Genomic DNA, 26,526 nt, shown 5'->3' on the forward strand with positions numbered 1-26,526 from the left:
GTAGCACGCCAAACTCTGGTCGTTATAGACTGGGATTCCTAGCTAAAATAGTAGTTTTCAATTCCCTTTTAACTTAGATTTGCTAATGAAGAAATCTTCTTAAATTGCCACTCTATACTCTTGCTCTATGAAGTTACACCTGAATGCCTGTTCTACCTCCTCATTGCCGCTGCATTGAAGTTTAAGATCACTGATATATGTACAAAACGCTGACTAAACCCTGACAGTATAAAATAATAAAACTTGCTCATTTTATAAGATCATAAATAGTTTGGTTAATATTTAACTGGGCGGGACAATTCTATGCTGTGCCTTATCTGCCTTCAAAACAGAATAATGATATAAGTGCCGAAACGAGTATAAAAATAAGTATAAAATTTATAAGAGATCGTAAAAAAAATTTCTTGTAGTGAAAAAAAAATTATCATTTAGTGAATATATATACTAATTTTTGTACTTCTATCGCTATTGTTCAAAACATCATGCTAATACTATATTGTGGTTTATTATTAAAAACACAAATCAATGACCTAGCATGCATGACGTTATCCATGCCAGCTGATTGTTTTAGTTCAGGAAACTTATTGTTTATTTCGAAAGTTATAGTAAACTTTTTCATTGAAGTTACTGTAATATTCACTAATTGGACAGTGAGATAAACAATATCATGGCATGGAGATATATATATATATATATAGTGTAAGTAAACGGCGACAAAGTGAGGGAATTAATTTATTAAAACAAAGAAGAAAATACTGAAGAGAAATAAAAATTAAAGGGTTAAATGAGCCTAATCCTAAACACAAATAGAGCAGGAAGCTCCCAAAGAAGCCAATCCCTCGAAGAGATTATAACGCATCGTGAGGCGGAACTATCTCATCCACATGTCAGAAATCCTTAATCGCTTTCTTGATAATAGCTTTTTATTTTTTCTTTCATTGAGATTTACTTTTTATAATTTGGAATCCATCTTCCATTAAAGATTTATTAAGGATAGATGACCACTTGATGCAGTGAGAAAACGACAATCGATACGTTCTACCTCACATCTCAAATACGTGAGAAATGATAGCTTTCAAAAAGAGAAAATGTTCAAATTACTGATAAAGATAAATCTGAAAATGAATAATTTAAAATATTATTAATGAAAGATATTGTCAGGTATCCCAATAAATTATGAATAACAAACTTATTTATTCTAGTAGTTATTAAATCTTAATCCTTTTCATATAAAAAAATAATCTAAGATATTAGATTGGTTGATACTCTAAAAGGGCTTCAGTGGAATATAGGAAATGGAAAGAGGGTCCGCTTTTGGTTGGATTGTTGGGTTACTAAGAACAAACCCTTGAGCTCTTATGCGGTGGCTCCTATTTCTGTCGAGAGTTTAATGAATTTAGTCATCGATTTTGTCGATGCCAATGGCAACTGGCGCTGGGCCTCTTTTGAGCATCTCCTCCCAAATTGCATTATTCTAAGAATCGCAGTTGTTCAACCGCCAATGGAAAGAAAGGGTGATGATAAGTTTTTTGGGGCCAATTCTCAACGGGGGGATTTCTCTGTCAAGTCTGCCTATATGGCTGTTATTGAAAATGAAACTGGTATTGAAAATTCTAGGTGGAACATTGCTTGGAAATAGAAGGGACCGCCTCGTGTGCAGACCTTTATATGGCTTGCACTCCATGATCGATTGAAGACAAAAGTTGAGATTGGACGAAGACACATCCATATTGACTGGACCTGTGACCAGTGTGGGGTGGCGTCAGAGACTACTCTTCATGTTCTCCGTGATTGTTTTATGGCAAGAAGATAATGGAACCAACTTCTCCCAAGTGGGTGGCGACAACCTTTTTTCTCTTCAAATATGAGTGACTGGTTAACTGTTAATTTGCGAAGTAACCAATGCATGGTGAATGGTTTGGAGTGGTCTTATGTGTTTGGAGTCATGATATGGAGACTATGGTTTTGGCGGAATCAGAACCAGTTTAATAAGATATCAACAGATTCAACCAGCATGGCTCAAGATGTTCTTATGCGTGCAGATGAGATCACTAGCTCGAACAAGTCTGGTCTAAATGGTCCCGCTTAAAAAGTGAAAAAATGGATTGGGTGGCAACCCCCTGTATGGCCTTGGTGCAAGCTTAACTCTGATGGGGCATGTAAAGGAAATGGGGGTTCTTTTGCTGGAGGAGTTCTCCGGGACTCCAACGGGAATTGGGTTAGTGGTTTTGCAATGAATATTAGGTATTGTTCGGTCACAGTAGCGGAACTATAGGGGGTTTATCAAGGTTTGGTTATGGCTTGGGACCATGGTGTTCGCTGGCTACTTGTTGAAATCGATAATCAGTGCGTTGTTCAAATGCTGAGTAATCTTAAAGAAATGACTAATGAATACTCTCCGTTGGTGTTGTCCATCAAAGAGCTTATAAACAAGAATTGGCACATTTCTGTGAACCATATTTACAGGGAGGCAAATTATGTTGCTGACTCAATTGTGAATTATGCTTCTGACCTTCCGATTGGCCTTCACAGATTGGATAGTCCCCCGGCTTGTGTTACTCATTTTCTTTTGCATGATATGTATGGGGTGGCTCACCCTTTTTACAATTATATTCTCTCGTTTCTGATGATGAAGATGATTCCAAAACCAACTCTTATACATTGTATTATGGGTTTGTTACTCTTCTTGTTTTCCCACCAAAACCAACTACCTATAACAGCCTCACACACGTGCAAGTATTGTGACTCATTAAGTGACTCCAAAATGCTAATGTCGTTTTGAGCTGTACTTAATGAGTCTTCATTACGTGCTCTGCATGTGTATTATTAAAGCCTTTGTATGACAGCTTCAATCCTGTGGTCTTCAAGTTAAGCACCTGACAGACGACATATCATACACACATACATTAAGCATCCTGCATGTCGGTCGTGAGTATTGAGTTCATACTCCACCAATCTCCACTTTGAACTCAATACTCTAGCTCCACCTCACTACTTTCTTTCTCAATATCTACATTTCCTTAAAGCTTGCAGATTCTTGCTAAGTTCATGCAGAAACTGAACTTGGCAAATGGTACTGCCTTTGTTAGCATATCAATTGGATTCTCTTTAGTGTTTATCTTCAGTAGCTTTACAGTACCTTTTGACACCTTAAGCCTTACAAAATGTAGTCTCACATCAATATGTTTAGTCTTCTCATGATGTGTTTGATTTTTACTGAGATGTATGGCGCTTTGGTTATCATAATACACAGTTATTGAGCCCTATTCGGCCCCTAATTCTACAATCATTCCCCTTAGACAAATAGCCTCTTTGAATGCCTCTGTAGCTGCTGTTTATTCAACTTCTGTAGTTGACAGGGTAACTACACTCTGAAGTGTTGCCCTCCAATTTACAGTATAGCCCCCTAAAGTAAACAAATAGCCAGTTTATGACCTTCTTTTGTCAAGATCCCCAGTAAAGTCAGAATCAATATAGCCAACCAAGACATTTCCTCCCTCATTCAATCCACCATATACTAGACCATACACTAAAGAAGACTTTTTTAACAGAAAACGTTAGTTCTATACTTCAACACAAAATTCCTCTAAAATGCAAAGACCGAGGCTCTCCCACTATCTCATGTAGCATAGGGAACCACACAATTGAGAATGCTTTGATGGATTTACGAGTTAGTGTAAATCTGTTACTTTACTCAGTGTTTGTGAAACTTGGACCAGAAGAATTATACCCAACTCCAGTAGTGTTACAGCTTGCAGATCAGTCCACAAAAATACCTCGCGGTATTGTGGAGGACGTGCTTATCCAAGTAGACAAGTTTTATTTTTCTGTTGATTTCATTGTAATTGACACTCAACCAATACATGATTTAATAAAGCACATCCTCATTATTCTAGGCCGGCCTTTCTTGGCAACTGTCGATACTCTTATTCATGAAAAATTGATGATTGTGAAAGTATTACCGTGGCATGCTGATATAGTTAATTATCTTTTTACAGGTCAACTTCCAAAGCATTGGACCAAGCAAGATAAAGCTAAATTTTTTGTAGAAATAAAGAATTTTTTTTGGGAGAATCCTTATTTGTTCAAGTATTGTGCAGATCAAATTGTTAGACGATGTGTCCTAAAAAGTGAAATTCAGAATATTCTTTCATTCTACCATGAACAAACTTGTGGAGGCCATTTCAGTATTAAGAAAATAGCAACTAAAGTTTTGTAATGTGGTTTCTATTGGCCAACTATATTTCGAGATACTTACAATTTTTGCTCTTTATGTGATAGGTGTCAACAAATGAGGAGTACTACACGAAGGAATATGATGCCACTAAATCCAATTTTAGTGGTTGAGATTTTTTATGTATGGGGTATCGACTTCATGGGACCTTTTCCTCCTTCTTTTGGCAATCAATATATATTGGTTGCTGTTGACTATGTATCGAAATAGGTAGAAACAATTCCATGTAGAACCAATGATCACAAGGTGGTGGTAGGATTTTTGAAAAGCAACATTATTTCACGCTTTGGATTCCCTTGAGAAATAATCAGTGATGGTGGTACCTACTTTTGCAATAAATCATTCAAAGCTCTTTTGACAAAGTATTCAATCACTCACAAAGTGGTGACCCCATATCATCCGCAAACCAATGGCCAAGTTGAGATCTCCAATCGAGAAATAAAGCACATATTAGAAAAGACAGTGAGGCCAGACAAAAAGGATTGGTCATTAAGACTCGATAATGTATTATGGGCATATAGAATGGCTTTCAAGACCCCGATTGAGATGTCACCCTACAGGCTAGTGTATGGAAAAACTTACCACTTACCTGTGGAACTCGAGTATCGTGCGTACTGGGCCATCAATTATCAGAAAATCATTTACTCCAAGTCAGAAAGTGCTTTTATTCAATTCTAGCTTGCACCTATTCTCAAATAAGTTACGCTCTCGATGGTCTGGGCCTTTTATTGTTCACATTGTTTTTCCACATGGGGCAATTGTAATTAATGACCTAAAAAATGGTCTCACTTTTAAAGTTAATGGCCAAAGATTAAAGTCATATCTAGAGTACCAACCACATGGAGAGGACACTGAAATAAATTTGAGTGACCCACCAAATTTGAATTGAAATTTTTCTTTCTTTTCGGTGATTTGATTTGATTTTTTCTCTTTCTTTTTATTAATTTTTTTGCTAATTGAAATAAATTTGTGTGTTTGTTTAACCATTAAGTTTTCTCTTATCATTGTTAATCATGAGTGCTTTGGCTAAACAGATCCTCCTGGATATTCTTAGACCACTTCAACGTGTAAAATTTCATCTCAAAAGGCAGATTCAATTTTGTAAAGGGAAATTTACAGTCGTCTACCTATTTGTTTCGCCTTTTGCAAAAATACACAAACACTTTTTTTTTTCAACGCGCCTCCTGAAGTTACCCTTTTATTTCACTTTTCCACTTCTGTCTAGTCTCCGTTGGAACATTGCTGATGTTAAAGGGGTAAAATCGATATTTCCTTTGGATACTTAAAACTACACCGTATCGCAGTATCCAGCTAAAAGAGTAAAACGATGTCGTTTTACTTCTATGGAAAAATTAAAAAAAAAAAAGAAATCCACAGTCGTTTAATGCAATTGATACATAGAATTTCCTAAGTCCAACAAGTAAGAAACATTTCCTAACATTCCCGGCATCCACCTTTGTCTTTGACCGTGTTGCTTGAAAAAGCTTAATCAAGCTAGTTAATCTCCAATTTCCATCTATTTTCATCAAAGACATAAGCTTGGGTTTGTTCATATGAAGATTCAAAAGTGTTGACGAAACAGACGAATTGTTACAAGCCTGGACGTTTTGATTTAGGAGGTTTCAGCCAAATTTCAAGTGAGTTTCATTGAATTTGTTTGCTATTAAGTCTCAATGTTTTGTTAATTATTATTCCATTGGTGATTCTTGTTAATCATTGTTGTTGGAAACCCTAGAATTTATTTTCACAAAACCAAAAGAACATTTACTATAATACATGTATTTTATAGGATGACACAACTAGATCGTTTAGGATGACACAACTAGAGTTGGTAATATCCTTTAGAGATAAGACGTAGAATTTTAGGTTGCTTGGACCTGATTGTACCATAGCCAAAATAAAGGATGCTGCATTGACGATTACAGGTGCATACGGATTAGGCTCGAGCTCACAGATTCTGTTAAACGTTACAAACCCAAAGAATAAGCTTAAGATTGTGCTAGATTCAGAGTTTAGGTTGGAGTGTTTATTGGCACTATATAAGCGTTTGGGTGCCTGTGTATTTGAAGTTGACGTTGTACTAGTTCTTTGCCCCCAGTTCAAAGATGCTGCTTTATTTCAGGCGTTGTTAACTAACTTAGGAGTTGTATTATCTGATGAGCTTATTACTAAGGTAAATGACTCAATTGAGGGACATGCTTCTATTGAGGAAAATCTTGTTGTTGGGGGGCCATGCTGCTATGGGGGGGCATGCTTCTGTGGTGGAACAAGTTGAGAAAAATATATTTGTTAGGGATGATGAATGTGATGAGGATGCACTGCTATCTGATTGTTCGGACAGAAGGCTTAGTAGTGATGATGATCTTTATGTGAACTTCATGCAAGCTGATCTTGATAGAGCTGTTGATGGAGCTAGTGATGGAGCTACTGAAAGACTTAAAAGCAGTCACTTGGAAACTGATTCAAATGATAATTTATCTGATGTTGATAAAGAGGTAAAAAAGGTGATTAACTCTTCTGATGATGACATTGAGCTTGGCACTGCCCAATTGACTAATTATATAGAGGAACATGAGTACAAAATAGGTGTTGATGGGAAACATAGGCTAAAAGTAGGGCATGTTTTCAGAGATGTAGTTCATTTTAGAAAGATATTAAATGAGGTGATGGTTAGGAAAATGTTCGCTATTAAAATAGTATATAGTGAGCCGAGACGATTTGTGGCTACTTGTAAGCAATCTGGCTGTCCATATTATGTGGTTGGTGCAAAAATGAACTATGGAAGTGGTTTCATATTGCGAGAGTACAAAAAAATGTATAGCTGCAGACTTACTAATAAAACAGTGAAAGTAACTTCCACGTGGGTTGCTGGTAAAATAAAGAATCAAGTTGTTATTGATCCCAATGTAAAGATTGATATCTTGAAGAATTATTTGTAAGAGACTTTTGGGTTGAAGATTGGAAAGATGACATTGTATAGGGCCAGAGCGAAGGCAAGACTTGAGGTATTTGAGGATCATTCCAAGGGATATCAAAAACTGTTTCAGTATGCTGCAGCTATTCAGAAAGTTGATCTAGGAGCAATTTGCAAAGTGTTGTGTGATGTTGTCTCTATACCTGACAAAGTTTTATTCCAAAGGTTTTTTGTTTCCTTTCCTGCACAGAAAAATGCTTTTCTCAATGGCTATAGGCCTTTTATTGAAGTGGATGGATGTCACCTGAAGGGTAAGTATGGTGGAGTGCTATTAGCTGCCGTTGGTATGGATGCTAACAATGGGATTGTTCCGTTGGCATTATGTGTTTGTGAAATTGAGAATACAGAGTCATGCGGCTGGTTTATGGAGCACCTGCATAATTACTTGGATGATGGCAGACTAGTGACATTTATCAGTGACAAACAAAAGGGACTTATTAATGCAATTGCAAATACATGGCCTACTGCCTATCATAGGGCATGTATTAGGCATGTTTATGCAAATTTTTCTAAGTTGTTTGTTGGTTCACAGTTGAAACAACTATTTTGGAGGGCTGCTAAGAGTAGTAACAAGCATGATTTCAACGAGACAATGGCAGAGATCAAGACTGAAAAAGAAGCTGCATATCAGTGGTTGGAAAAAGAGCTTTTGTGGTATAATTGGTCGATGCATACGTATGACAGAAATTGTATGGTAGATCGAACTGATAATAACACATCAGAATGCTTCAAAAGCTGGATATTAGCTTATCGAGACAGACCTTGCTTGACAATACTTGAAGAAATCAGATGTAGACTTATGAAACGGTTTACAAAGAGAAAAAATGAAGCAGCCACTTGGAAAAGCCCTTTGACGCCTAAGGTATTGAAACATCTGGACAAAAAAAGCACAATTGCACAAAAAATGATTGTGCAAGCTTCTGGCGATCTTAATTTTCAAGTAATGGATAAAGCTTATTATCCAGCTAGGAGGTTTGTAGTGATGTTAGAGTGAAGAAAATGTGATTGTGGTTATTAGGAAGTTGCTGGCCTCCCTTGTGCACATGCTATGGCTGCCATGGGATATGCAAGACATGAAGTTCAGGAGTATGTTCTAATGTGCTTCAGCAAACAAGCTTACCTTAGCACGTATTTGTTGATGTTTAATCATATTCCAGACCAGTGTACATGGGGGCCTACTGGAAGACAATTAATTGATCCTTTAATTGTGCAAAGGAAGATTGGAAGGCCCAAGAAATGTAGAAAAAGAGCCACATAAAGAAAAAAGAATTTTTTTTATCATTTGCTCATTCTGTGGTGGATCTAATCATAATGTCAAGTCTTGCCCATTAAGGTCATCCGTTGCAAAGGCAGCTCGAGCTAGAAAAAATAATTCTAATGTATGTTTATACTATTATTATTTATTACAAAAAATTATTAGTATTTATTATGTTTATTGTTCAACATTTACTACATTTATCATGTTTTGCAGGCATCACCAACAACAAATCAGCCACTGAATGCTTCAGAGCAGAGAATGAGAAGGAGAAAACATGTGCATTTCCCATTTTTTATTTATTGTGCATTACTTGTGAAATTCGATACTCATTCACAACATGTTTCCCAGGCATCAGCATCACTTCAATTGCTTCAGGCCAACTAGCAACCTCATCTCAACCAACAACTGCCTCATCCCAAACACTAAGATCATCCCAACCAGCAACCTCATCTCAACCAGTAACTGTCTCATCCCAAGCACTAAGATCATCCCAACCAGCAACCTCATCCCAACCAGCAACCTCATCTCAACCAGCAACTACCTTATCCTAAGCACTAAGAAAGTGAAAACATGTGCATATAAAAATGCTTCCATGTTTTGATATTTTTGTTGTTGTGTTCGAGCTTGTTTAACTAACATTTCATGTATTCAGATACGAAGTGGTCCAGGAGAAACTTTTGAAGCTAGAACAAAGAAAAGAAAGGCTGGATCTAGCGGTGGACATGCTGGAACAAGAGGACGAACAACTTCGGCATGAGCAAAATGGAAGTAAACTTGACTTTTAACTTGTTTTGTAGGCTATTGTTTAAGATTATGATGGTTATTTTGGCTTCAGTTTGGATAATTATGATATGTTACTTTGGAAATCACATAGACTATTTATGATGTCTTAGCAGTTGCCCTCTTGGATAGTTACCATTTTGGATATTATGTTATGATGGAACTTAGTTAAACATTGATTTTGCTTCTTTTCTTACAAGGATTTTGTTGTTGTGTTAAAAAGCTTGCATTTGTTCTCATATGCATTTTTCTAAATCAAGATATGGTAGTGTTGTGCATTTTAGGTAGTGTTCAGTAGTTACATTTTCGAGCTGCATCTGTTAATGCTGTTGATGCTAAAAGTATCACTAATTTATAGCTTATAAAACCAACATGATTGTTGTGGAGTATGCCACTTTTAAGTTTTAAGCTAAATTATAATTGTTTTAGTAAATAAGTAGGTATTACCATGTAACAATTATTTTTAATTGAATACTTTCATTAATTGTCAGTGATAGAAGTTAATTACATTAATGTATATAAAAAGAAGCTACATTACATTTTAAAAAGCACAATTGCACAGACACAAAGCAGCATAATTATGATATATTTAAGCTTCCCCTCAATGAGTTTAAGTCTTTTCTTTATCTTCACTACATCATCATTCAGCTCAATATTTTGATTATCCGTCATTTGATCAATACTAGGGTATATGAGAGCTTCAGTAGTAAACCATTGCCAAAACTTCCATTTATTCAACTTACATGACCAAAACATTGCATTAGGATTCTGTTGTGTAGTAGAAACCATAGCACATTCCTGCACACCACACCAATAGTTCTTAGGAATGCATTTAACTTTTCTATGTGGCTGTCCACTAACTGCAGAACTTGAGCTATAACTCGATGCCATTTGTAAAAGAGAAAAGGAAAAGTTGTGAGCTTGAATGTGTGGATTATGTATAAGCAGGTTTTTAACTTTAATTTGGCTGGTAATGGTTGTAATTAGGACAAATGGATGGCATAATTGTCTGCTTTAATGTGCAGTTATGGGTTTGATGGATTATATGAGGCAGATTAGGTTGATGTATAAGCAAGTTTTTGGTTTCAATTTGGTTGGTTCTGAGCTTTAAAAATGGCAAATGAATGGTATAAATGGTGTGTTTGAAGATGACGTCTTTGAGCATTGTGAGTTGTTTAACATGTTTCTTGTTATTTCTTGTGTTTATATATAGCCGAAATTATAGTCGTTTGAGAGCTAACAGTTACATTTTTTTAATCTCATTTTCTTGTCTTTTATTTCGGTTAAATTATAATTTTCCCTTGAGGGTTAAAAAAGTCATTTCATGAATATTCTATTAACTCTATTAACGGAGACTAGTCGGAAGTGGAAAAGTGAAATAAAAGGGTAACTACAGGTGGCGCGTTGAAAAAAAATGTTTGTATATTTTTGCAAAAGGCTAAACAAATAGGTAGACGGCTGTAAATTTTCCTTTTGTAAAATACATCATATTTGATCTCTACAACCACCAGAGTTAGTATCCCATGTTGAGGATTTAGAAAGCCAGCTCAGAGACATTGAGAGAGGTGTCTACAACATCCAGTTGGAGCTTGAGGTAAATTCAATAAGAGGACGCTTGTATTTTTCTTGGTGTGTTTTAGTTTGTTTTTCTGTTTTTCTGTTTGTGTGCTTTAGTTTGTTACCCCGGTGAAGCAGTGGATAACGGTACTTCGTGACAATCAAGTCGATCACTTCAGTTTCCCATAATAACAGATATTCTGAGGCGAAGGTATGGACAGAAACGAGATGTAGTTTGTGTTTGTGTGCTTTAGTTTGTGTGTTTTAGTTTGTTTTTCTGTTTTTCTGTTTGTGTACTTTAGTTTGTTATCTCGGTGAAGTAGTGGATAACAGTACTCCGTGACAATCAAGTCGGTTATTTCAGTTTCCCATAATAACAGATATTCTGAGGCGAAGGTATGGACAGAAACGAGATTTTAGCAAAGCTTCACAATCGATTCCCTTCACTTCCTCAGAATGCCCTCTTTATAATCTATAAAGCTCGGTCCGAACGCATGCGATTGCTTATGAGGAATAACATATCTGCTGACATCCGTTGGTTAATCGAGGCCAAAGTACGATTGGCAGGTGAGTTACCTCACAAATTTATTGCATACATGCCTAGTTGTGGTAAAAGAAATGCCGTTCGGTCTTAAAAATGCGGGGGCCACATACCAGAGGTTAGTGAACAAAATTTTAAGCCACTGATTGGGAGAACAATGGAGGTGTATGTGGACGACATGATAACCAAATCAAAATTCCCGAAGGAACATGTCGAGCATCTCGAGGAGACATTTGGACTTTTGAGGAAGTATAAGATGAAGCTCAACCCGGAGAAGTGTGCTTTTGGGGTCGAGTCGGGCAAATTCCTCAGGTTCATGGTGAGTCATAGGGGGATCGAGGCGAATCCCGAAAAGATCCAGGCGATCGTGCAGATGAGGTCTCTTCGTAACCTGAAGGAGACGCAGAGCCTTACGGGGAGGTTGGCGGTATTGAGCCGATTCATATCCAAGGCAACAGATAAGTGCCAGCCATTCTTTCAAGTGATAAGGAGAGGAAAGAAAACAGAATGGACCCCATAATGCGAAGAAGCCTTCTACACCTTGAAGCAATAGTTGCAGCAAGTACCTCTGTTGTCCACACCGCGGGATGGGGACATGTTATTCTTATATATAGCGGTATCAGATCATGCCACAAGTTCTGTTCTAGTGAGAGAGGAAGAAGGGGTTCAATATCCGATATACTACACCAACAAGGCCCTGCTTGACGCCGAGACTAGATACCCACCGTTGGAGAAATAGACACTCGCCCTCGTGGTTGCTGCTCGGAAGTTGAGGCTATACTTTCAAGCATTCCCCGTCTGGGTAATAACAAACCAGCCATTGCGGCAGACTCTGCACAAGCCGGATGCTTCTGGTTGGCTCGTGAAGTGGGCTATAGAGTTGAGTAAGTTCGACATAGATTCCAAACCCCGAGCAGCAATAAAGGCCCAGGCAGTTAGCAATGAAGACCGGGTAGGTTTCTCAGAACCCGAAGTAGGTTTTGACCAACTGGATGCTGTAACAGTCAGCAATGAAGACCGGGTATGGCAGATGTCAATGGATGGATCCTCAGGGGAGTAGGGGTCTGGAGCAGGGATTGTTTTGGAAGGCCCAGAAGGGAAGGAAATCTCTTATGCTGTAAAGTTAGAATTCACAGCCACAAATAACCAGGCAGAATATGAAGTTTTAATAGCGGGCTTGGGATTGGCTAAGGCAGTGAAAGCGGATAGGGTGAAAATCCGAACTGATTCTCAGCTGGTTGCAAATCATGTCAGTGAAAGATTTCAACCGAGAGATGGGAAGATGAAGCAGTACCTGAAGAAAGTCAGGCAGATGATGGGGAAGTTCGAAGCGGTTGAGGTGATACAAATCCCAATGGAGCAGAATAGTCGAGCAGATATTCTGGCCAAGATGGTAGCTGTGACAGACCCAAAAATGCCTAAGTCGATCCCTTTGGAGGTGAAGACCAGCCCTAGCATCAAGCAGAATTTGGAGGTGATGCTGATAGAACAGAAATGCTCGTGGATGGACCCGATAATCTCATACATTAGAGACGGAGTATTACCACCAAATAAGCTACGAGCTCGGAAGATCAGAGCTCAGGCCTCAAGGTACACGATGATTGATGGGGTGCTATATCGGCGAGGATATACGCTATCGTTCATTCGGTGTTTGGATGAGGACGACGCGGACTACGTACTGAGAGAAATACATGAAGGAGTTTGCAAAAACCATTCTGGTGCGAGATCCCTTGCCCACAAGGTTCTAAGGCAGGGATATTTCTGGCCGACAATGCACCAGGATGCACAGGAGAAGACCAGGAGCTGCGTAAGCTGCCAGAGTTTTACAAATTTCTCTAACCAACCACCAGAGAAGCTCACCTCTATGGCCTCCCCTTGGCCATTTGCTCAATAGGGAATTGATTTGATCAAGCCATTGCCAAAGGGACGAGGAACAGCAACACATGCAAAGTAGTAATAGACTATTTCACGAAGTAGATAGAGGTAGAAGCCTTCAGCAGGATCACAGAGAAAAAGACAACTGACTTCGTATGGAGAAACCTGGTCTGTTGGTACAGGATCCCTTATGCCTTGAAAACAGATAATGGCAGGCAGTTTGATAACCACAACTTCAGGGATTTTTGTCAAAACCTCGGGATAGAGTTGAAGTATTGCTCGCCTGCTCACCTTCAGTCTAACGGACAAGTAGAAGTAGCCAATAAGACAATCAAGAGGCTTTTGAAAACCAGGCTTGGAGCAAAAAAGTGTGTATGGGTTGATGAGTTATCAGGTGTATTATGGGCATACAAGACAACCCACAAAACAGCAACTGGCAAAACTCCGTTTGCCTTGGCCTTCAGACATGAAGCGGTTGTACAAATCGAGATAGGGATGACCACGCACCGAACAGATCATTTCGATGAGCAGGAGAACAACGACCAGATGTGCTTGAATCCGGATTTGCTAACCAAGAAAAGGGAGCAAACATCGAAGCGATCAGCCGTCTACCAACAAAGGGTTGCTCGGTATTACAACCAGAAGGTGAATATACGGCAGTTCAAGGTCGGAGATTGGGTGTTAAGGAGAGTGAATCAGAACATGAAAGACTCGACTCAAGGAGTACTTAGACCAAATTGGGAGGGGCCATATAGGGTCAAGCAGATAGTTAGACCCGGAGCTTACAAGCTTGTTCGCACGGATGGCCACGAGGTGAAACGCCCATGGAAAGCAGCGCACCTCAAGAAATATTTCCAGTAAGACTTGTTCATGTTTTAAAGTTATTTCTATTTCTCACTCCTTATTATTTATTTTATGTCAAAGCAATCTCGTGTAAGCCGAATTCATCAATTAATGAATCGATGAGGAATTTCAGTCAGCTGTAATGTTACAAAAATTTCTAAGGCACGCAAAAGCTAAGTCTCAAAGCCTGTCTTATGGCAAGACCAGAAGCCAAGCGTGTCAGGATCTGCTCGACCAAGCGAGGGCGAGCAGACCCCCAAGCATTGAAAAGCTTCTAAAGTATGCAAAGGCTCACTAAGTCTCAAAGCCTGTTTTATGGCGAGACCAGAAGCCAAGCATGCCAGGATCTGCTCGACCAAGCGAGGGCGAGCAGACCCCCAAGCATTAAAAAGTTTCTAAGGTATGCAAAGGCTCACTAAGTCTCAAAGCCTATTTTATGGCGAGACCAAAAGCCAAGCGTGCCAGGATCTGCTCGACCAAGGGAAGGCGAGCAGACCCCCAAGCATTGAAAAGTTTTTAAGCCATGCAAAGGCTCACTAAGTCTCAAAGTCTGTTTTATGGCGAGACTAGAAGCCAAGCATGCCAGGATCTGCTCGACCAAGCGAGGGCGAGCAGACCCCCAAGCATTGAAAAGCTTCTAAGGTATGCAAAGGCTCACTAAGGTGGCGTTTGTTTTTTAACTTAATAACTTAAAGTGACTTAACTTAATTAATTAAGTTAATTAGAAGTGTTTGTTTTTATAACTTAATAGGACTTTTTAAATAATTTTGACTTAATAAAATAAGCTAATTTTTTTAGCTTTTTACTGAATGGAAAAATCTGAATTAAGTCAGTTACTTTCTAATGTCAAAAATATCCCTACTTTATAATTTATTTTTCATATCTATCCTAAAACTCACCTAAAAAAATTTATCCCACATAATAATCTTATCATTATTTTTTTAGCCGTCATGCAATCTCCCCTCACTTTGCTTCTCTCGTCCAGTTCTTGAATTTCCCATTAATTTCTCTTGAATCTCCCATTAATTGCTCACCAGGCAAGCACTTGACTTGGGCCTTTCTTTTTTACTTTTCAATTACCTTTTCTAGCATTCACTTTTATTATATTTGACTTTTCAATTACGTTTTCTAGCATTCACTTTTAATAATTAATAGCTTTGCTACTCTTTTTGGATCTGACACACTTCGTTATGCGTTTTGGGTATTGTTTTATTTATATGAATATATTTTGTTAATCTGACAGTGATTTATTTGGGAGAATTTTCGCTCATCTGTTTGATTTCATTTTTCTTTTTTATAATTGAGATGATGTTGTGTATAATCAATTGACTGAATGCAGATATGACATTGCATTTTTTTTTTTAATGTAATTGGTTGAAGTAGTTTTAATAGAGCTATCTTGGGTGGTTACGAATTTTTCAGTCTCCTTGGGTGAAATTAATAATGGCAATTGCTGAAATTAATAATCCACAATTGGTTCCATTTGATTGTTTTTTGCGGAACTTTCTCATAGATGTCGTCACAAGGGGAGAGAGCAAATTGGACTGATCCAACTTATAGGAAATATTTTATTGATCTCTGCATGCGTGAAGCAAACAATGGAAATAGATCTGGGGCAACCTTGAAGCCTACTGCTTGGAATAGGATTTCTCAAGAACTGAAAACATTGACAGGAAAATCTATTACCCCGAAACAACTTAAAAATGGATGGGATTATATGAAAAGGCAATACCTCACATGGCTGAAATTAACAATGACAATAGGACATGGTTACAATTCTACAACTCGTACTTTTGATTGGCCACCTGAAAGATGGGAAGAATACTTGAAGGTAACATTTTTTTTTATTTAAGTAAATTATTTAATATTTTTACATATAAGTATAATCAATTATTATGTTTTGATTGAACAGAAATATCCAGAAGCTAAACAATTTCGCAATAAACCTTTAGCAAATGCTGAAGAGTTGGTGGCATTGTTCTCAGGTGCAGTAGCAACAGGAGCTTATAACTGGAGTTCTGGAATGGAAGGGATACCAGAAATGGGGAATCTATCATCGATGCTATCTGAAACTCCAATTAACGTAGAAGATAATGATTGTGAGGTAAAAACACCAGATTCATACACCAATGTGGATGAACCGCTTTCCGATGACATGCAAAGGTGTAAAAAGAAACAAAAGAAAAGCAAATCGGATGAAACTCGCGAAGATATCAACAAATTAGTGGCTGTATTAGAGAAGACCGATGACAAAGGACCTTCAATTACTCAGTGCATGCCGATTTTGAGAAAGCTACTAACTTATGACAATCCCATGTATTATGTGGCTACTAATGCACTCTGCAATAAGAGAGAGTATCGAGAACTATGGATGGGCATGGAGTGTGATGAAGAACGAATTGGATGGATTTATAGTTTACCAAAAGGGCCTTAATATCTTATTCCTAGTTCATTTGTCAATGTTTTATTTGGTGTGTTTTGGTTATTTGAATATTTAATGAATATCTTGCTGCTCAATGTGTGGTTTACATTGCTTATCTATGTTTTTTTTTTTACTTTATTTTTGTCTTTATAATTTCTTATAAATTTGTTTATATGGTCAGGTTGTTATATCCTATCACAAATAAATTGCAGCCTAAGCAATACTTTGGACTTTAATAGTAGGTATGTCAACATTCAATTAATATTAAATATTCTTCTTTAAATGCTACATATATAATATATATATATATTTTTTTTTTCGTATAATAGATATGGCTATGGCTGACGAAGAAGTTGACATAAAGATTGGGGTTAGACGAATATTACGGAAACAATTGATTATGTTGGTAAAAAAATTATTGAAAGGGTCGACCAAAAGGCAACGAGTATCTACATCATCTCTGACAGGTTCTCTTTACATTCAAGAACTTTTAAATGGATCACCAATAGTCTGCTATGATCTTATGCGGATGGATAAGAATGGGTTCATATCTCTATGTCAATTGTTCAAAGAAAAAGGATGGCTTTCTTATAGTAAGCATTTAACTGTTGAAGAGAAAATGGCTATGTTCTTATTTACAATTAGCCATAATCTTCGAAATCGGTTCATTAAAATTAGATTCCAGCACTCAGGTCATACAGTGCATAGGTATTTTCATGAAGTACTGTCGGCAATGATGAAGTTTTCGAAAGAAATGATCACTCCTCCGTCATTTACAGATAATTCAAGAGGCATCCGTAATACTCGATTAAGGCAAATTTTTAAGGTATAAAACTTTATGTATACTAATATGTTGAAGAATAAAGCTTTTTATTTTGATCATTGAAATAATTTAATTACTAATATGTAGGATTCAATTGGTGCAATTGATGGAACTCTTATTCATGCATGTATTCCAACTGATAAACAAGTGCCATATAGAGGTCGGGGTAGGGGAGAATGCTTTCAAAATGTAATGGCCCTTTGTGATTTTGACATGATATTTAGATATGTTGTTGTTGGATGGGAAGGAACTGCACATGATTCAAGGGTCTTAACTGAAACCATTCGTAATTCAAGAAATAATTTTCCTATTCCACCGCCTGGTATGTCATTATTTATTATTTTACCAATTTATTCATTATAATTTATAATATTATATTTTATTAGTCACTCATGTTGAATGTTTTTTTCTAGATAAATACTATTTAGTTGATGCAGCATATTCACATATAAGAGGTTTCATGGCACCATACCGTCATGTGCGTTATTGGTTAGGTGACTTTCGTAGTGGCGGTCGAGCTAGAGAAAGGGAGGAAATATTCAATCATGCCCATGCTAAATTGAGAAATGTTATTGAACGTGCTTTTGGTGTGCTAAAGGCCCGTTTTCCAATACTAAAAAGGATGGCACCATACTCATTTGATACACAGAGAAAAATAGTGGTGGCATGCATGGCGATTCATAATTTTCTTCGAAAAATATCAGTGGATGATGCATTATTTGCTCAATATGAAAATGATGAAGTTGAGCTAGAAAGTGGTCATGGCAATCAAAACCACACAGCTAATGCTATCAACTCCTCAAGTATGGAAGATCAAAATTACATGCGACAACTTCGAGATGAAATTGCAAATCAACTGTTTCAAACATCTTATTAGTTTTTTCTTTTTTATATTATATACGATAAAATTTCAAATTTATGGTATTTTATATATTAAAATTCCAAAATCAATATGTGTTCACTTAAATATAGTTTTACTTATAAATGTTAAAATATTGTGGTATTTAATATATTATTTATTTGACATTTAAATTTAATAAGGATACAAATGTAAAACTACACATTTTCTGTTTTTTAAGTTGAAAAAAAACAAACAACTTAATACTTATTTTCAGAGATTCAGACGAAAAAACAAACAAATTATTCAGATTCAGACATTTAGATCTATTCAGAATTCAGACTAATTCAGGTCTATTCAGATTTCAGACAAAAAAACAAACGCCACCTAAGTCTCAAAGCCTGTTTTATGGCGAGACCAGAAGCCAAGCATGCCAGGATCTGCTCGACCAAGCAAGGGCGAGCAGACCCCCAGCATTAAAAAGTTTCTAAGGTATGCAAAGGCTCACTAAGTCTCAAAGCCTGTTTTATGGCGAGACCAGAAGCCAAGCGTGCCAGGATCTGCTCGACCAAGGGAAGGCGAGCAGACCCCCAAGCATGGAAAAGTTTTTAAGGCATGCAAAGGCTCACTAAGTCTCAAAGTCTGTTTTATGGCGAGACTAGAAGCCAAGCATGCCAGGATCTGCTCGACCAAGCGAGGGCGAGCAGACCCCCAAGCATTGAAAAGCTTCTAAGGTATGCAAAGGCTCACTAAGTCTCAAAGCCTGTTTTATGGCGAGACCAAAAGCCAAGCATGCCAGGATCTGCTCGACCAAGCGAGGGCGAGCAGACCCCCAAGCATTAAAAAGTTTCTAAGGTATGCAAAGGCTCACTAAGTCTCAAAGCCTGTTTTATGGCGAGACCAGAAGCCAAGCGTGCCAGGATCTGCTCGACCAAGGGAAGGCGAGCAGACCCCCAAGCATTGAAAAGTTTTTAAGGCATGCAAAGGCTCACTAAGTCTCAAAGTCTGTTTTATGGCGAGACTAGAAGCCAAGCATGCCAGGATCTGCTCGACCAAGCGAAGGCGAGCAGACCCCCAAGTATTAAAAAGTTTCTAAGGCATGCAAAGGCTCACTAAGTCTCAAAGCCTGTTTTATGGCGAGACCAGAAGCCAAGCGTGCCAGGATCTGCTCGACCAAGGGAAGGCGAGCAGACCCCCAAGCATTGAAAAGTTTTTAAGGCATGCAAAGGCTCACTAAGTCTCAAAGTCTATTTTATGGCGAGACTAGAAGCCAAGCATGCCAGGATCTGCTCGACCAAGCGAAGGCGAGCAGACCCCCAAGTATTAAAAAGTTTCTAAGGCATGCAAAGGCTCACTAAGTCTCAAAGCCTGTTTTATGGCTAGACCAGAAGCCAAGTGTGCCAGGATCTGCTCGACCAAGCGAAGGCGAGCAGACCCCCAAGCATTGAAAAGTTTCTAAGGCATGCAAAAGCTCACTAAGTCTCCAAGTTTGTTTTATGGCGAGACCAGAAGCCAAGCGTGCCAGGATCTGCTCGACCAAGCGAAGGCGAGCAGACCCCCAAGCGTTGAAAAGTTTCTAAGGCGCGCAAAGGCTAAGTCTCAATGCTTGTCTTATGGCGAGACCAAAAGTCAAGCGTGTCAGAATCTGCTCGACTAGGCGAAGGCGAGCAGACTCCCAGACGCGATAAAAGTTTCTAAGGCACACAAAGGGTAAGTCTCGAAACCTATTCTATGGCGAGACCAGAAGCCAAACATGTCAAGATCTGTTCGACCAAACGAAGGCGAGCAGACTCTCAAAAAAAAAATTAACTACAATTCAAGAAGGCAAGTAAGAACATTCTTATTAATCTGCTGAAAGTTGTAAAGCTGTTAATCCCAACATACAATGTTAAAAAAAAAACATACAACTACAAAAGGAAAACACACTTAAGAGGACGGCGGGTCAGTAAGCTGGTTTCCCTCTACTGGCTGGTCAACTTCAGGGGCAGGAAGAGTGTCACCCGTTGCTCCAAGAGGGGTACTTGCCTCAGCAACATTAGCAGGGACTGCATAAGGAGGAGAGACTCCCTCCTCGGTGGCATTTGGCTCCACCTCCTCGATATCTTCTTTGGCGGCCTCCTCATCCATATACTGAGCAACACCAGCAGCTAGCTCGTCTATCTTCAGATCAGGATGCTACTTCCCAAGGACGGCCTGAAATACTAACAAGGCAACCCAAAAGGGGGGGTGAATTGGGATTTTAAAAAATAAGCTAAGCAAACAACACAACAATCCAATCTAATGCCTTAATAAATTCGAAAACAATAAATTCAATGAAAGCACAATAATAAATGAGCAAGGGAAGAGAAAGCAAACTCAAGAATTTTTACGTGGTTCGGCAATCCCCGCCTACGTCCACGCCTCCAAGCACACCGGGCTTGAGGATTTCACTAAGCTAGCCTCCCAAGGCTTCAAACGCTTACAATTGACTTCCAAGGTGTCAATGGACCTTTACAACAAGAGATTATCCCCAATCTCTTAACCCAAGTGTATCCCAACATTTACAACCTCTCAAGGATAAATATTACAAATGAATTTTCTCTCACACAATGTGTTTGATTGCAAGTGAAAGCTCAATGTGTGAATGAATGAGATGAATACAAGAATTTAAAGCTCAATGAAAGTTGTATTCTCAATATTTTGCTCAATGATGATCGTCGGAATTCTTCTTGTTTGAATTGGATTGAGCATATTTATAGTTGGAGCTGAAAAAACTAGTCGTTATAAACTGTCTGCACGAAAACGGTTCGCCGTTAACCATTAACGGTTAACCGTTTAGGCTGGTCAAAGTTACCGTTGGGCCAATTTTCAAATAAATAGTTTACCGTTTAGGATTACCCTTTCGCCGTTAAGTTCTAGAGACCTGCAAAATAAATTTGGTTTAACCGTTCTTACTAAACAGTTCAAGGTTAGCAATCTGGAAATAATCGGTTAACCATTTTTAGTAAACGGTTCACCGTTATGTTCCAGAATCATCATTTTAACAATACTATGCAGAACATGCTTTCTGAAAATAAACGGTTAGCCGTTTGCTACAGTGATTGCTATAGTGACATTATTTTCTAATTTTATAGTTTGATCCCAAAACTTTATAAAATTATATTATGGCCCAAAACGTTATGAAAGTTTGTAAATAAGTCCAATTTCAGAATTTCTAAATAATGCTTTGTTAATCCCAAAACTTTTTGAAATTATGATATAGCCCAAAATGCTATGAAACTTTTCAAATAAGTCATTCTCCAAAATTTCAAGCAATACTTGTTGATTTCAAAGTTTTCAAAACTCTTTCAATTAAATCATAAACTTGAAAAACAACCAATTTCATAAAATCATTTTTCCATTAAATATAAAACCTTTATAATGTAAAAATAATGATTTATTTAAAATGTATAAAAAATAATTTGAACTTCAAAGATTAATCATTCTTAATCTTATTTGTTATCATCAAAATCAACATTATGAAAACATATATGTTAACACGGCCATGGTGCAACGATAGGAATGCCGAAGCCCCTGGTCATATTGGTTGTCAGCTTCCTTCTCCAGGTTCTCGACCTGAACCTGGTGGGAATCCCGGAGAGACTCGAGCTGAGCCTCGTACATAGCCTTCTGCCTTTGCAGATCCTCCTTGACCTTAGTCAGCTCTTCCTCAAGATTAATGGCCTTTGCTTGAGCAAGAGATTCTCGCTCTATCAACTTCAAATTCTTGAGATTCATGTCTCCTGCTCTCTTCTCGGCAGCATCAGCTTTGGTATTGGTCGATTGAATGTCCTCCTTCATCTTCCGGTCATAGCGGCCGACCTTCGCCTTATAGTAGGTGGCCATGCAGCCGAGGTGAAAGGCATTATACTGTATAGCTCCCACCAGCTCACCTAGGGTGCTGCCGTCAAAATCCTTCAGGTCCTTCTTGCTCACGAGTTTAGAAAACTCATTGATATAGGGGACTAAATGTTCTGCTCGATTGTCAGATAAACGAGGTTTCGCCCCAGCTGGTGGAGAAGAGGAAGCGGGTCAGTGGCTGCTCCGCTAGTTTCTTCGACTTTGGCAGGAAGAGGTGGTAGAGTCTTCAAGGGGGGAACCTGCTGCACAATGTTCACCCGCTTCGCAGTGGGAGCATATTTATTCTGGTCCCGCTTGGCAGTATGAGGTCAAGGACGTTTCCGATTCAGAGCCCCGATCACAGCATCCTCCATCTTATGGCCGGTGGATGTTGAGTGTTAGAAAATGCATATTTATAAAGGAGAAAACCGTCATTTTACATTTCAAGTCTTACTAACAACCCTTACTTTTATGTATTTAACCTTCTTGTGATTTAATTACATGTGTTTTATTTTAATTAAGTATTTTATGTATTTTAGGGGCATTATAGTCATTTCACAATAAAGGAGAAATCAAACGGCAAAACGGACATCACTTTTGAACTCAGGACGGTCAAAAACCTTAGGAGGAGCATAAAAGGAAAAATGACACTATTCACATGTACGGTACTATTCACGTGTACGGTACTGTATACGTTACTGTTCACGACACTGTTCACATAGACGGATGATGACGTGGCATTGACCGATGATGTGGCATTGACTGATGAGGTGTCACGATCCTGTTGGACTAAAATTCTTATGTACTGTTGATGGTGACGTGGCAGCATATCAGTGGACGAAAAATCTCGCATACGGTGCATGCATCACACAGGATTATTTTCAACCAAACCGCGTTACTGTTCATTCGGGTCAAACCGCGTTACTGTTCAAAGTCGGGTCAAACCGTGTTACTGTTCATCCGCGTGGTCAAACCGTGGACTGTTGACTGATGACGTGGCGCAATCCTGAGCGTCCAAACTGTTTTTAATCCGATGGCCATGATTTACTCCATGTATCTATAAAAAGTAGGGATGGCAATGGGGAGGGGAGGGGAGGGGACCAATCTCCCCATACCCATCCCCGATGTTTTGCATATGTCCCCGTCCCCTCCCCGTCCCCGTCAAAATTGCTTGAGAGAATCCCCATCCCCTCCCCGAATAATAACAGGGGATCCCCGAGGGTCCCCGGTCCCCGAATAATTAATAGTCTAATACATTTTTTATTTTCGATTTTAAATTAATCATATTAAAATAAACTCATACCGCTATTGTAAGCTCGTAACCAACTTTGACAGCACATTAAGTCCTCCAATGTGCTTGGATGAAGTTTGTTATGGTATGAGCTCACAACTCTACCACTAGTGTTAAAAGCTGATTCAGAAGCAACTGTTGTAATTGGAATTGCCAAAATATCTCTAGCAATTCGAGCTAATGTAGGATACCTATTAGCATTTGTCTTCCACCAACTCAAAATATTAAAATCTTCCATCCGAGATATAACTTTCTCATCCAAATATGAATCTAATTCATCTGCAACAACTGCACAATCTCCATTGTTTACATAATCATTAAAACCTGTCATCCATTTGGTTGCTTTCTTATAAGAATCCCCTGTAGATCTAGTAGAAGAACTACTACCAGTATAATCAAAGCAATAAACAGTTGGTGAAAACTTCAATTAATACTCTTCAACTAATTCCCGGCAAAGGGTGACCACTTTCCCAACATACAACTATTTTGATATTTATTATTTTTAACAATATTTATAATTTTGTTATTTATTTATTAGTAATTTTAAAAATAAAAATAAAATTAAAAATTAAAATGGGGAAATGGGTAGGGGATGGGGATTCCACCTCATCCCCGTCCCCTCCCCGAATAAAAAGTTGGGTAAAAAATTTTCCCCGTCCCCTCCCCGAAAAAAAAATTGGGTATAAAATTATCCCCGTACCCTCCCCGAATGGGGAAAATCCCCGAGGGTACCCATCCCCGTGGGGATTTTTGCCATCCCTAATAAAAAGGGGGCCTCTCCCCCCTAATTGGATATCTCTGAATCCATTTTCTGTAATTCCTTCTCCATCTTGTATTTTCTTCGTATTTTAATAAATTCCCATTTTGCCCCTAGTTCAATTATGAGTGGCTAATTTTCTTTCAAGCTTGGGTTGAAGGTGAAGTCTCAACATGTGTCATGGGCTTAATTTGGTAAATTTATTTTCTCTTCCCCTCTAGTTTTTGTGGATGTTTTGACTTCTCGTCGACAAATAATAATATTCTTGTCTAGTACCGCCTTGGTTTCACCGGCCCTCTAGTACAAGGTTATTATTATTTGGCACGATAAGCCCTTAGCACCATATTGATTAGAGCGTGGTTCATGAGGTGTGGATTCCCCCCTTATGATTTAATTGGCATTAATACGGATTATTTAGCCCATGATGCATGTTGATACGGATCCAGATACCCAAGTACGTCAATTTAATAGATTTTCTCTTCAATTTATTCTCTCCATTGCAATTCCAATTTTAGAATTTATTCTCGCCATTTTAATTTAAGTATTAGCATATTTCAAATCATTTCCACCATAAATCCAACTACCCATTTACAAAATTAATTCTATATATAATTAAAATCCACCTCCTCGTGGGATCGACACTCGTCACCATTAGTCTATACTACAATAGATTCGTGCGCTTGCGAGTACATTAAAATTTGCACAACAGTGGACACCAAACGAGATTCAACCAAGTTATAAATAGTTAGCATCTCTCGATTCAAACAGGAATTGGCCAGTACAGCCTCGACCCGCTTGAGCTGCTCAGGTTTAAGTGGGTAGTGCACACCCCAAGAACCTGTAATGCGAACAGATATTGGGTTAGAGACAAATCAGCAAAGTGAGAACAACTATGGAGACAAGACACCTAAAGCGAGCAGACAACCTGGGACCACGAAACGGGGTGGGACGCGATAATCATTCCCGTCAATCTGTGCAACTTGACCCCAGAGACCCCCAGCAAAAAAGAATTTTTTTCTTCCAATTCTCATCACCACCAGTTGGAAGATCAATTATGGGTTTCCTGGTCTTGGTACTTAATTGGAAGTCATACCAGTCGGCGTCTTTGGGGCTGCTCTTTAGCTGATACAGGTGCTTCACCTCATCAACTGTGGGCTCGCTTTGGCAACATCTATCCGACAATATAAACAAACCAGAGAGTACTCTCCACCCGTTAGGGTTCAGCTGACCAGGAGCTAAATTTAACCTATTAAGTATTCGGGCAAAATAGGGTTGCAGGGGGTACCTCAGTCCAAGTTTAAAACTCTTCAGAAATAGAGTAACATATCCCCTAGGAGGCCGACTAGGAGTATCCTTCTTTCCTGGGATCTTAAGAGGTATATCATCAGGAATTTCATACCTAACCTGGAGGTCAGTGACTCGTCTACTGTGGTCATGCACGTGATGAAATCAATAGTATAATGCTCTGATAGAGCTCTACCTCCTACTGTGACCCTCCTATTTAGTCGCGATGTTCCTGGTGAGGACATTTCACCAGAATCATCTCCCTGATCCTCACTCAGGGTTTCTTCCGAACCAAAAGATCCCTCGTCGCCGCTATTGCCGCTTGAGGAGGTTATTTGGGAGGGCATCCTCCTAGCACTAGTCCCAACACTAGATCTAATGGGTTCTAAGGGGATCCCAAGGTCAAAGGCAAGATCGGCGAGCAGACTAGGCAAGAAGTCTAACTCGTCGTCATCAATCTCAATGACCTTCTCTTTACCTTTTGACATTCCCTAAACTATAACCAGAGCAGCATCACCAAATACTACACAAGCAAAACAAAGAGAAAAGAAATTGTCTACAACTATCCAAGACCGAAGAAATAGAAATAATACCTGAAGTTGTGACGGAAGGTCGGAGAGAGACAATGAGGGAAGACAAGGATGGAAGCTTTTACGCCAAGGGAGAGGAAGGACCCAGTTGCCGAAGAGACAGAAATGGGATAAAAAACGAGTTTCTCTTTTGGGGATTTTGGTTTCCTAATGAAGAACAAACTCTTGGGCTGCCAGCATTTAACGACACAAATTCCAAGGGTTTCGTAGCCATCGGTTTAAAATTCAAATGGAGGGATAGATTTCTGCCACATCACCTCATCCGCAATTAAATGCGACACGACTCTTCAAAGCCCTTTCCGATCCTACCCGAGTCACGACTGTTGAATTTCTACTGTCGATTCACTGCGTTACTCGACACCAGAAACTGGGGGACCGGTGTTTGGGGGGCGTACACCGACCAGACCAGATATGGTGAGCAGGTATCTGGTAGCAGGATAGTTAGGTATGGTGAGCAAGTATCTGGTGGCAGGATAGCACGAGCGGGAATGTTTCTGCTCGTTCACGAACACATCCTTCACGTGATCACAGCGGGAGCCAGCCTCCTACTACGAGAATAAGGCTGTTCCTGCTAGAGGTCGAGGTGAGGAGACCCTGTCAA

The 26,526-nt window shown here is 38.8% G+C and overlaps 4 protein-coding genes across 4 annotated transcripts; all 4 read left to right on the plus strand.

Annotated features, from left to right (window-relative positions):
- Positions 1-7,200: 7,200 nt before the first annotated feature.
- LOC112097009 lies at positions 7,201-9,251 on the plus strand. Its single transcript, XM_024181268.1, has 3 exons — positions 7,201-8,070; positions 8,227-8,294; positions 9,119-9,251. Exons 1-3 carry the CDS (start codon positions 7,201-7,203, stop codon positions 9,249-9,251), a joined length of 1,071 nt encoding a protein of 356 aa, XP_024037036.1.
- Positions 9,252-11,501: 2,250 nt separating this feature from the next.
- On the plus strand, positions 11,502-14,080 carry LOC112097010. Its single transcript, XM_024181269.1, has 5 exons — positions 11,502-11,771; positions 12,174-12,365; positions 12,495-13,151; positions 13,239-13,294; positions 13,402-14,080. Exons 1-5 carry the CDS (start codon positions 11,502-11,504, stop codon positions 14,078-14,080), a joined length of 1,854 nt encoding a protein of 617 aa, XP_024037037.1.
- A 1,495-nt stretch (positions 14,081-15,575) lies between these two features.
- On the plus strand, positions 15,576-16,496 carry LOC112097011 (L10-interacting MYB domain-containing protein-like). Its single transcript, XM_024181270.1, has 2 exons — positions 15,576-15,893; positions 15,975-16,496. The coding sequence occupies exons 1-2, from the start codon at positions 15,576-15,578 to the stop codon at positions 16,494-16,496; spliced, it is 840 nt and encodes a 279-aa protein (XP_024037038.1).
- A 319-nt stretch (positions 16,497-16,815) lies between these two features.
- Positions 16,816-18,184, plus strand: LOC112097012. The gene is made up of 3 exons (XM_024181271.1): positions 16,816-17,310; positions 17,395-17,629; positions 17,721-18,184. The coding sequence occupies exons 1-3, from the start codon at positions 16,816-16,818 to the stop codon at positions 18,182-18,184; spliced, it is 1,194 nt and encodes a 397-aa protein (XP_024037039.1).
- Positions 18,185-26,526: the final 8,342 nt, after the last annotated feature.

Source organism: Citrus clementina, unplaced genomic scaffold (genome assembly GCF_000493195.1).
Source record: "Citrus clementina cultivar Clemenules unplaced genomic scaffold, Citrus_clementina_v1.0 scaffold_7, whole genome shotgun sequence".
Classification (NCBI taxonomy): Eukaryota; Viridiplantae; Streptophyta; class Magnoliopsida; order Sapindales; family Rutaceae; genus Citrus; species Citrus x clementina.

Excerpts from the sequence above, each read along its gene's own strand:
- LOC112097010 (XM_024181269.1), top strand. The coding sequence starts at position 11,502 with ATGGAGGTGTATGTGGACGACATGATAACCAAATCAAAATTCCCGAAG. Across the intron at positions 11,772-12,173 it reads GCCTTACGGGGAGGTTGGCG|ACTCTGCACAAGCCGGATGC; the intron begins GTATTGAGCCGA and ends CCATTGCGGCAG. Across the intron at positions 13,295-13,401 it reads GGAACAGCAACACATGCAAA|GATCCCTTATGCCTTGAAAA; the intron begins GTAGTAATAGAC and ends CTGTTGGTACAG.
- LOC112097012 (XM_024181271.1), top strand. The coding sequence starts at position 16,816 with ATGGCTATGGCTGACGAAGAAGTTGACATAAAGATTGGGGTTAGACGA. Across the intron at positions 17,311-17,394 it reads GATTAAGGCAAATTTTTAAG|GATTCAATTGGTGCAATTGA; the intron begins GTATAAAACTTT and ends ACTAATATGTAG. Across the intron at positions 17,630-17,720 it reads TTTTCCTATTCCACCGCCTG|ATAAATACTATTTAGTTGAT; the intron begins GTATGTCATTAT and ends GTTTTTTTCTAG.
- LOC112097011 (XM_024181270.1), top strand. The coding sequence starts at position 15,576 with ATGTCGTCACAAGGGGAGAGAGCAAATTGGACTGATCCAACTTATAGG. Across the intron at positions 15,894-15,974 it reads GATGGGAAGAATACTTGAAG|AAATATCCAGAAGCTAAACA; the intron begins GTAACATTTTTT and ends TTGATTGAACAG.
- LOC112097009 (XM_024181268.1), top strand. The coding sequence starts at position 7,201 with ATGACATTGTATAGGGCCAGAGCGAAGGCAAGACTTGAGGTATTTGAG. Across the intron at positions 8,071-8,226 it reads AAAGCCCTTTGACGCCTAAG|GAAGTTGCTGGCCTCCCTTG; the intron begins GTATTGAAACAT and ends TGTGGTTATTAG. Across the intron at positions 8,295-9,118 it reads GCAAGACATGAAGTTCAGGA|ATACGAAGTGGTCCAGGAGA; the intron begins GTATGTTCTAAT and ends TCATGTATTCAG.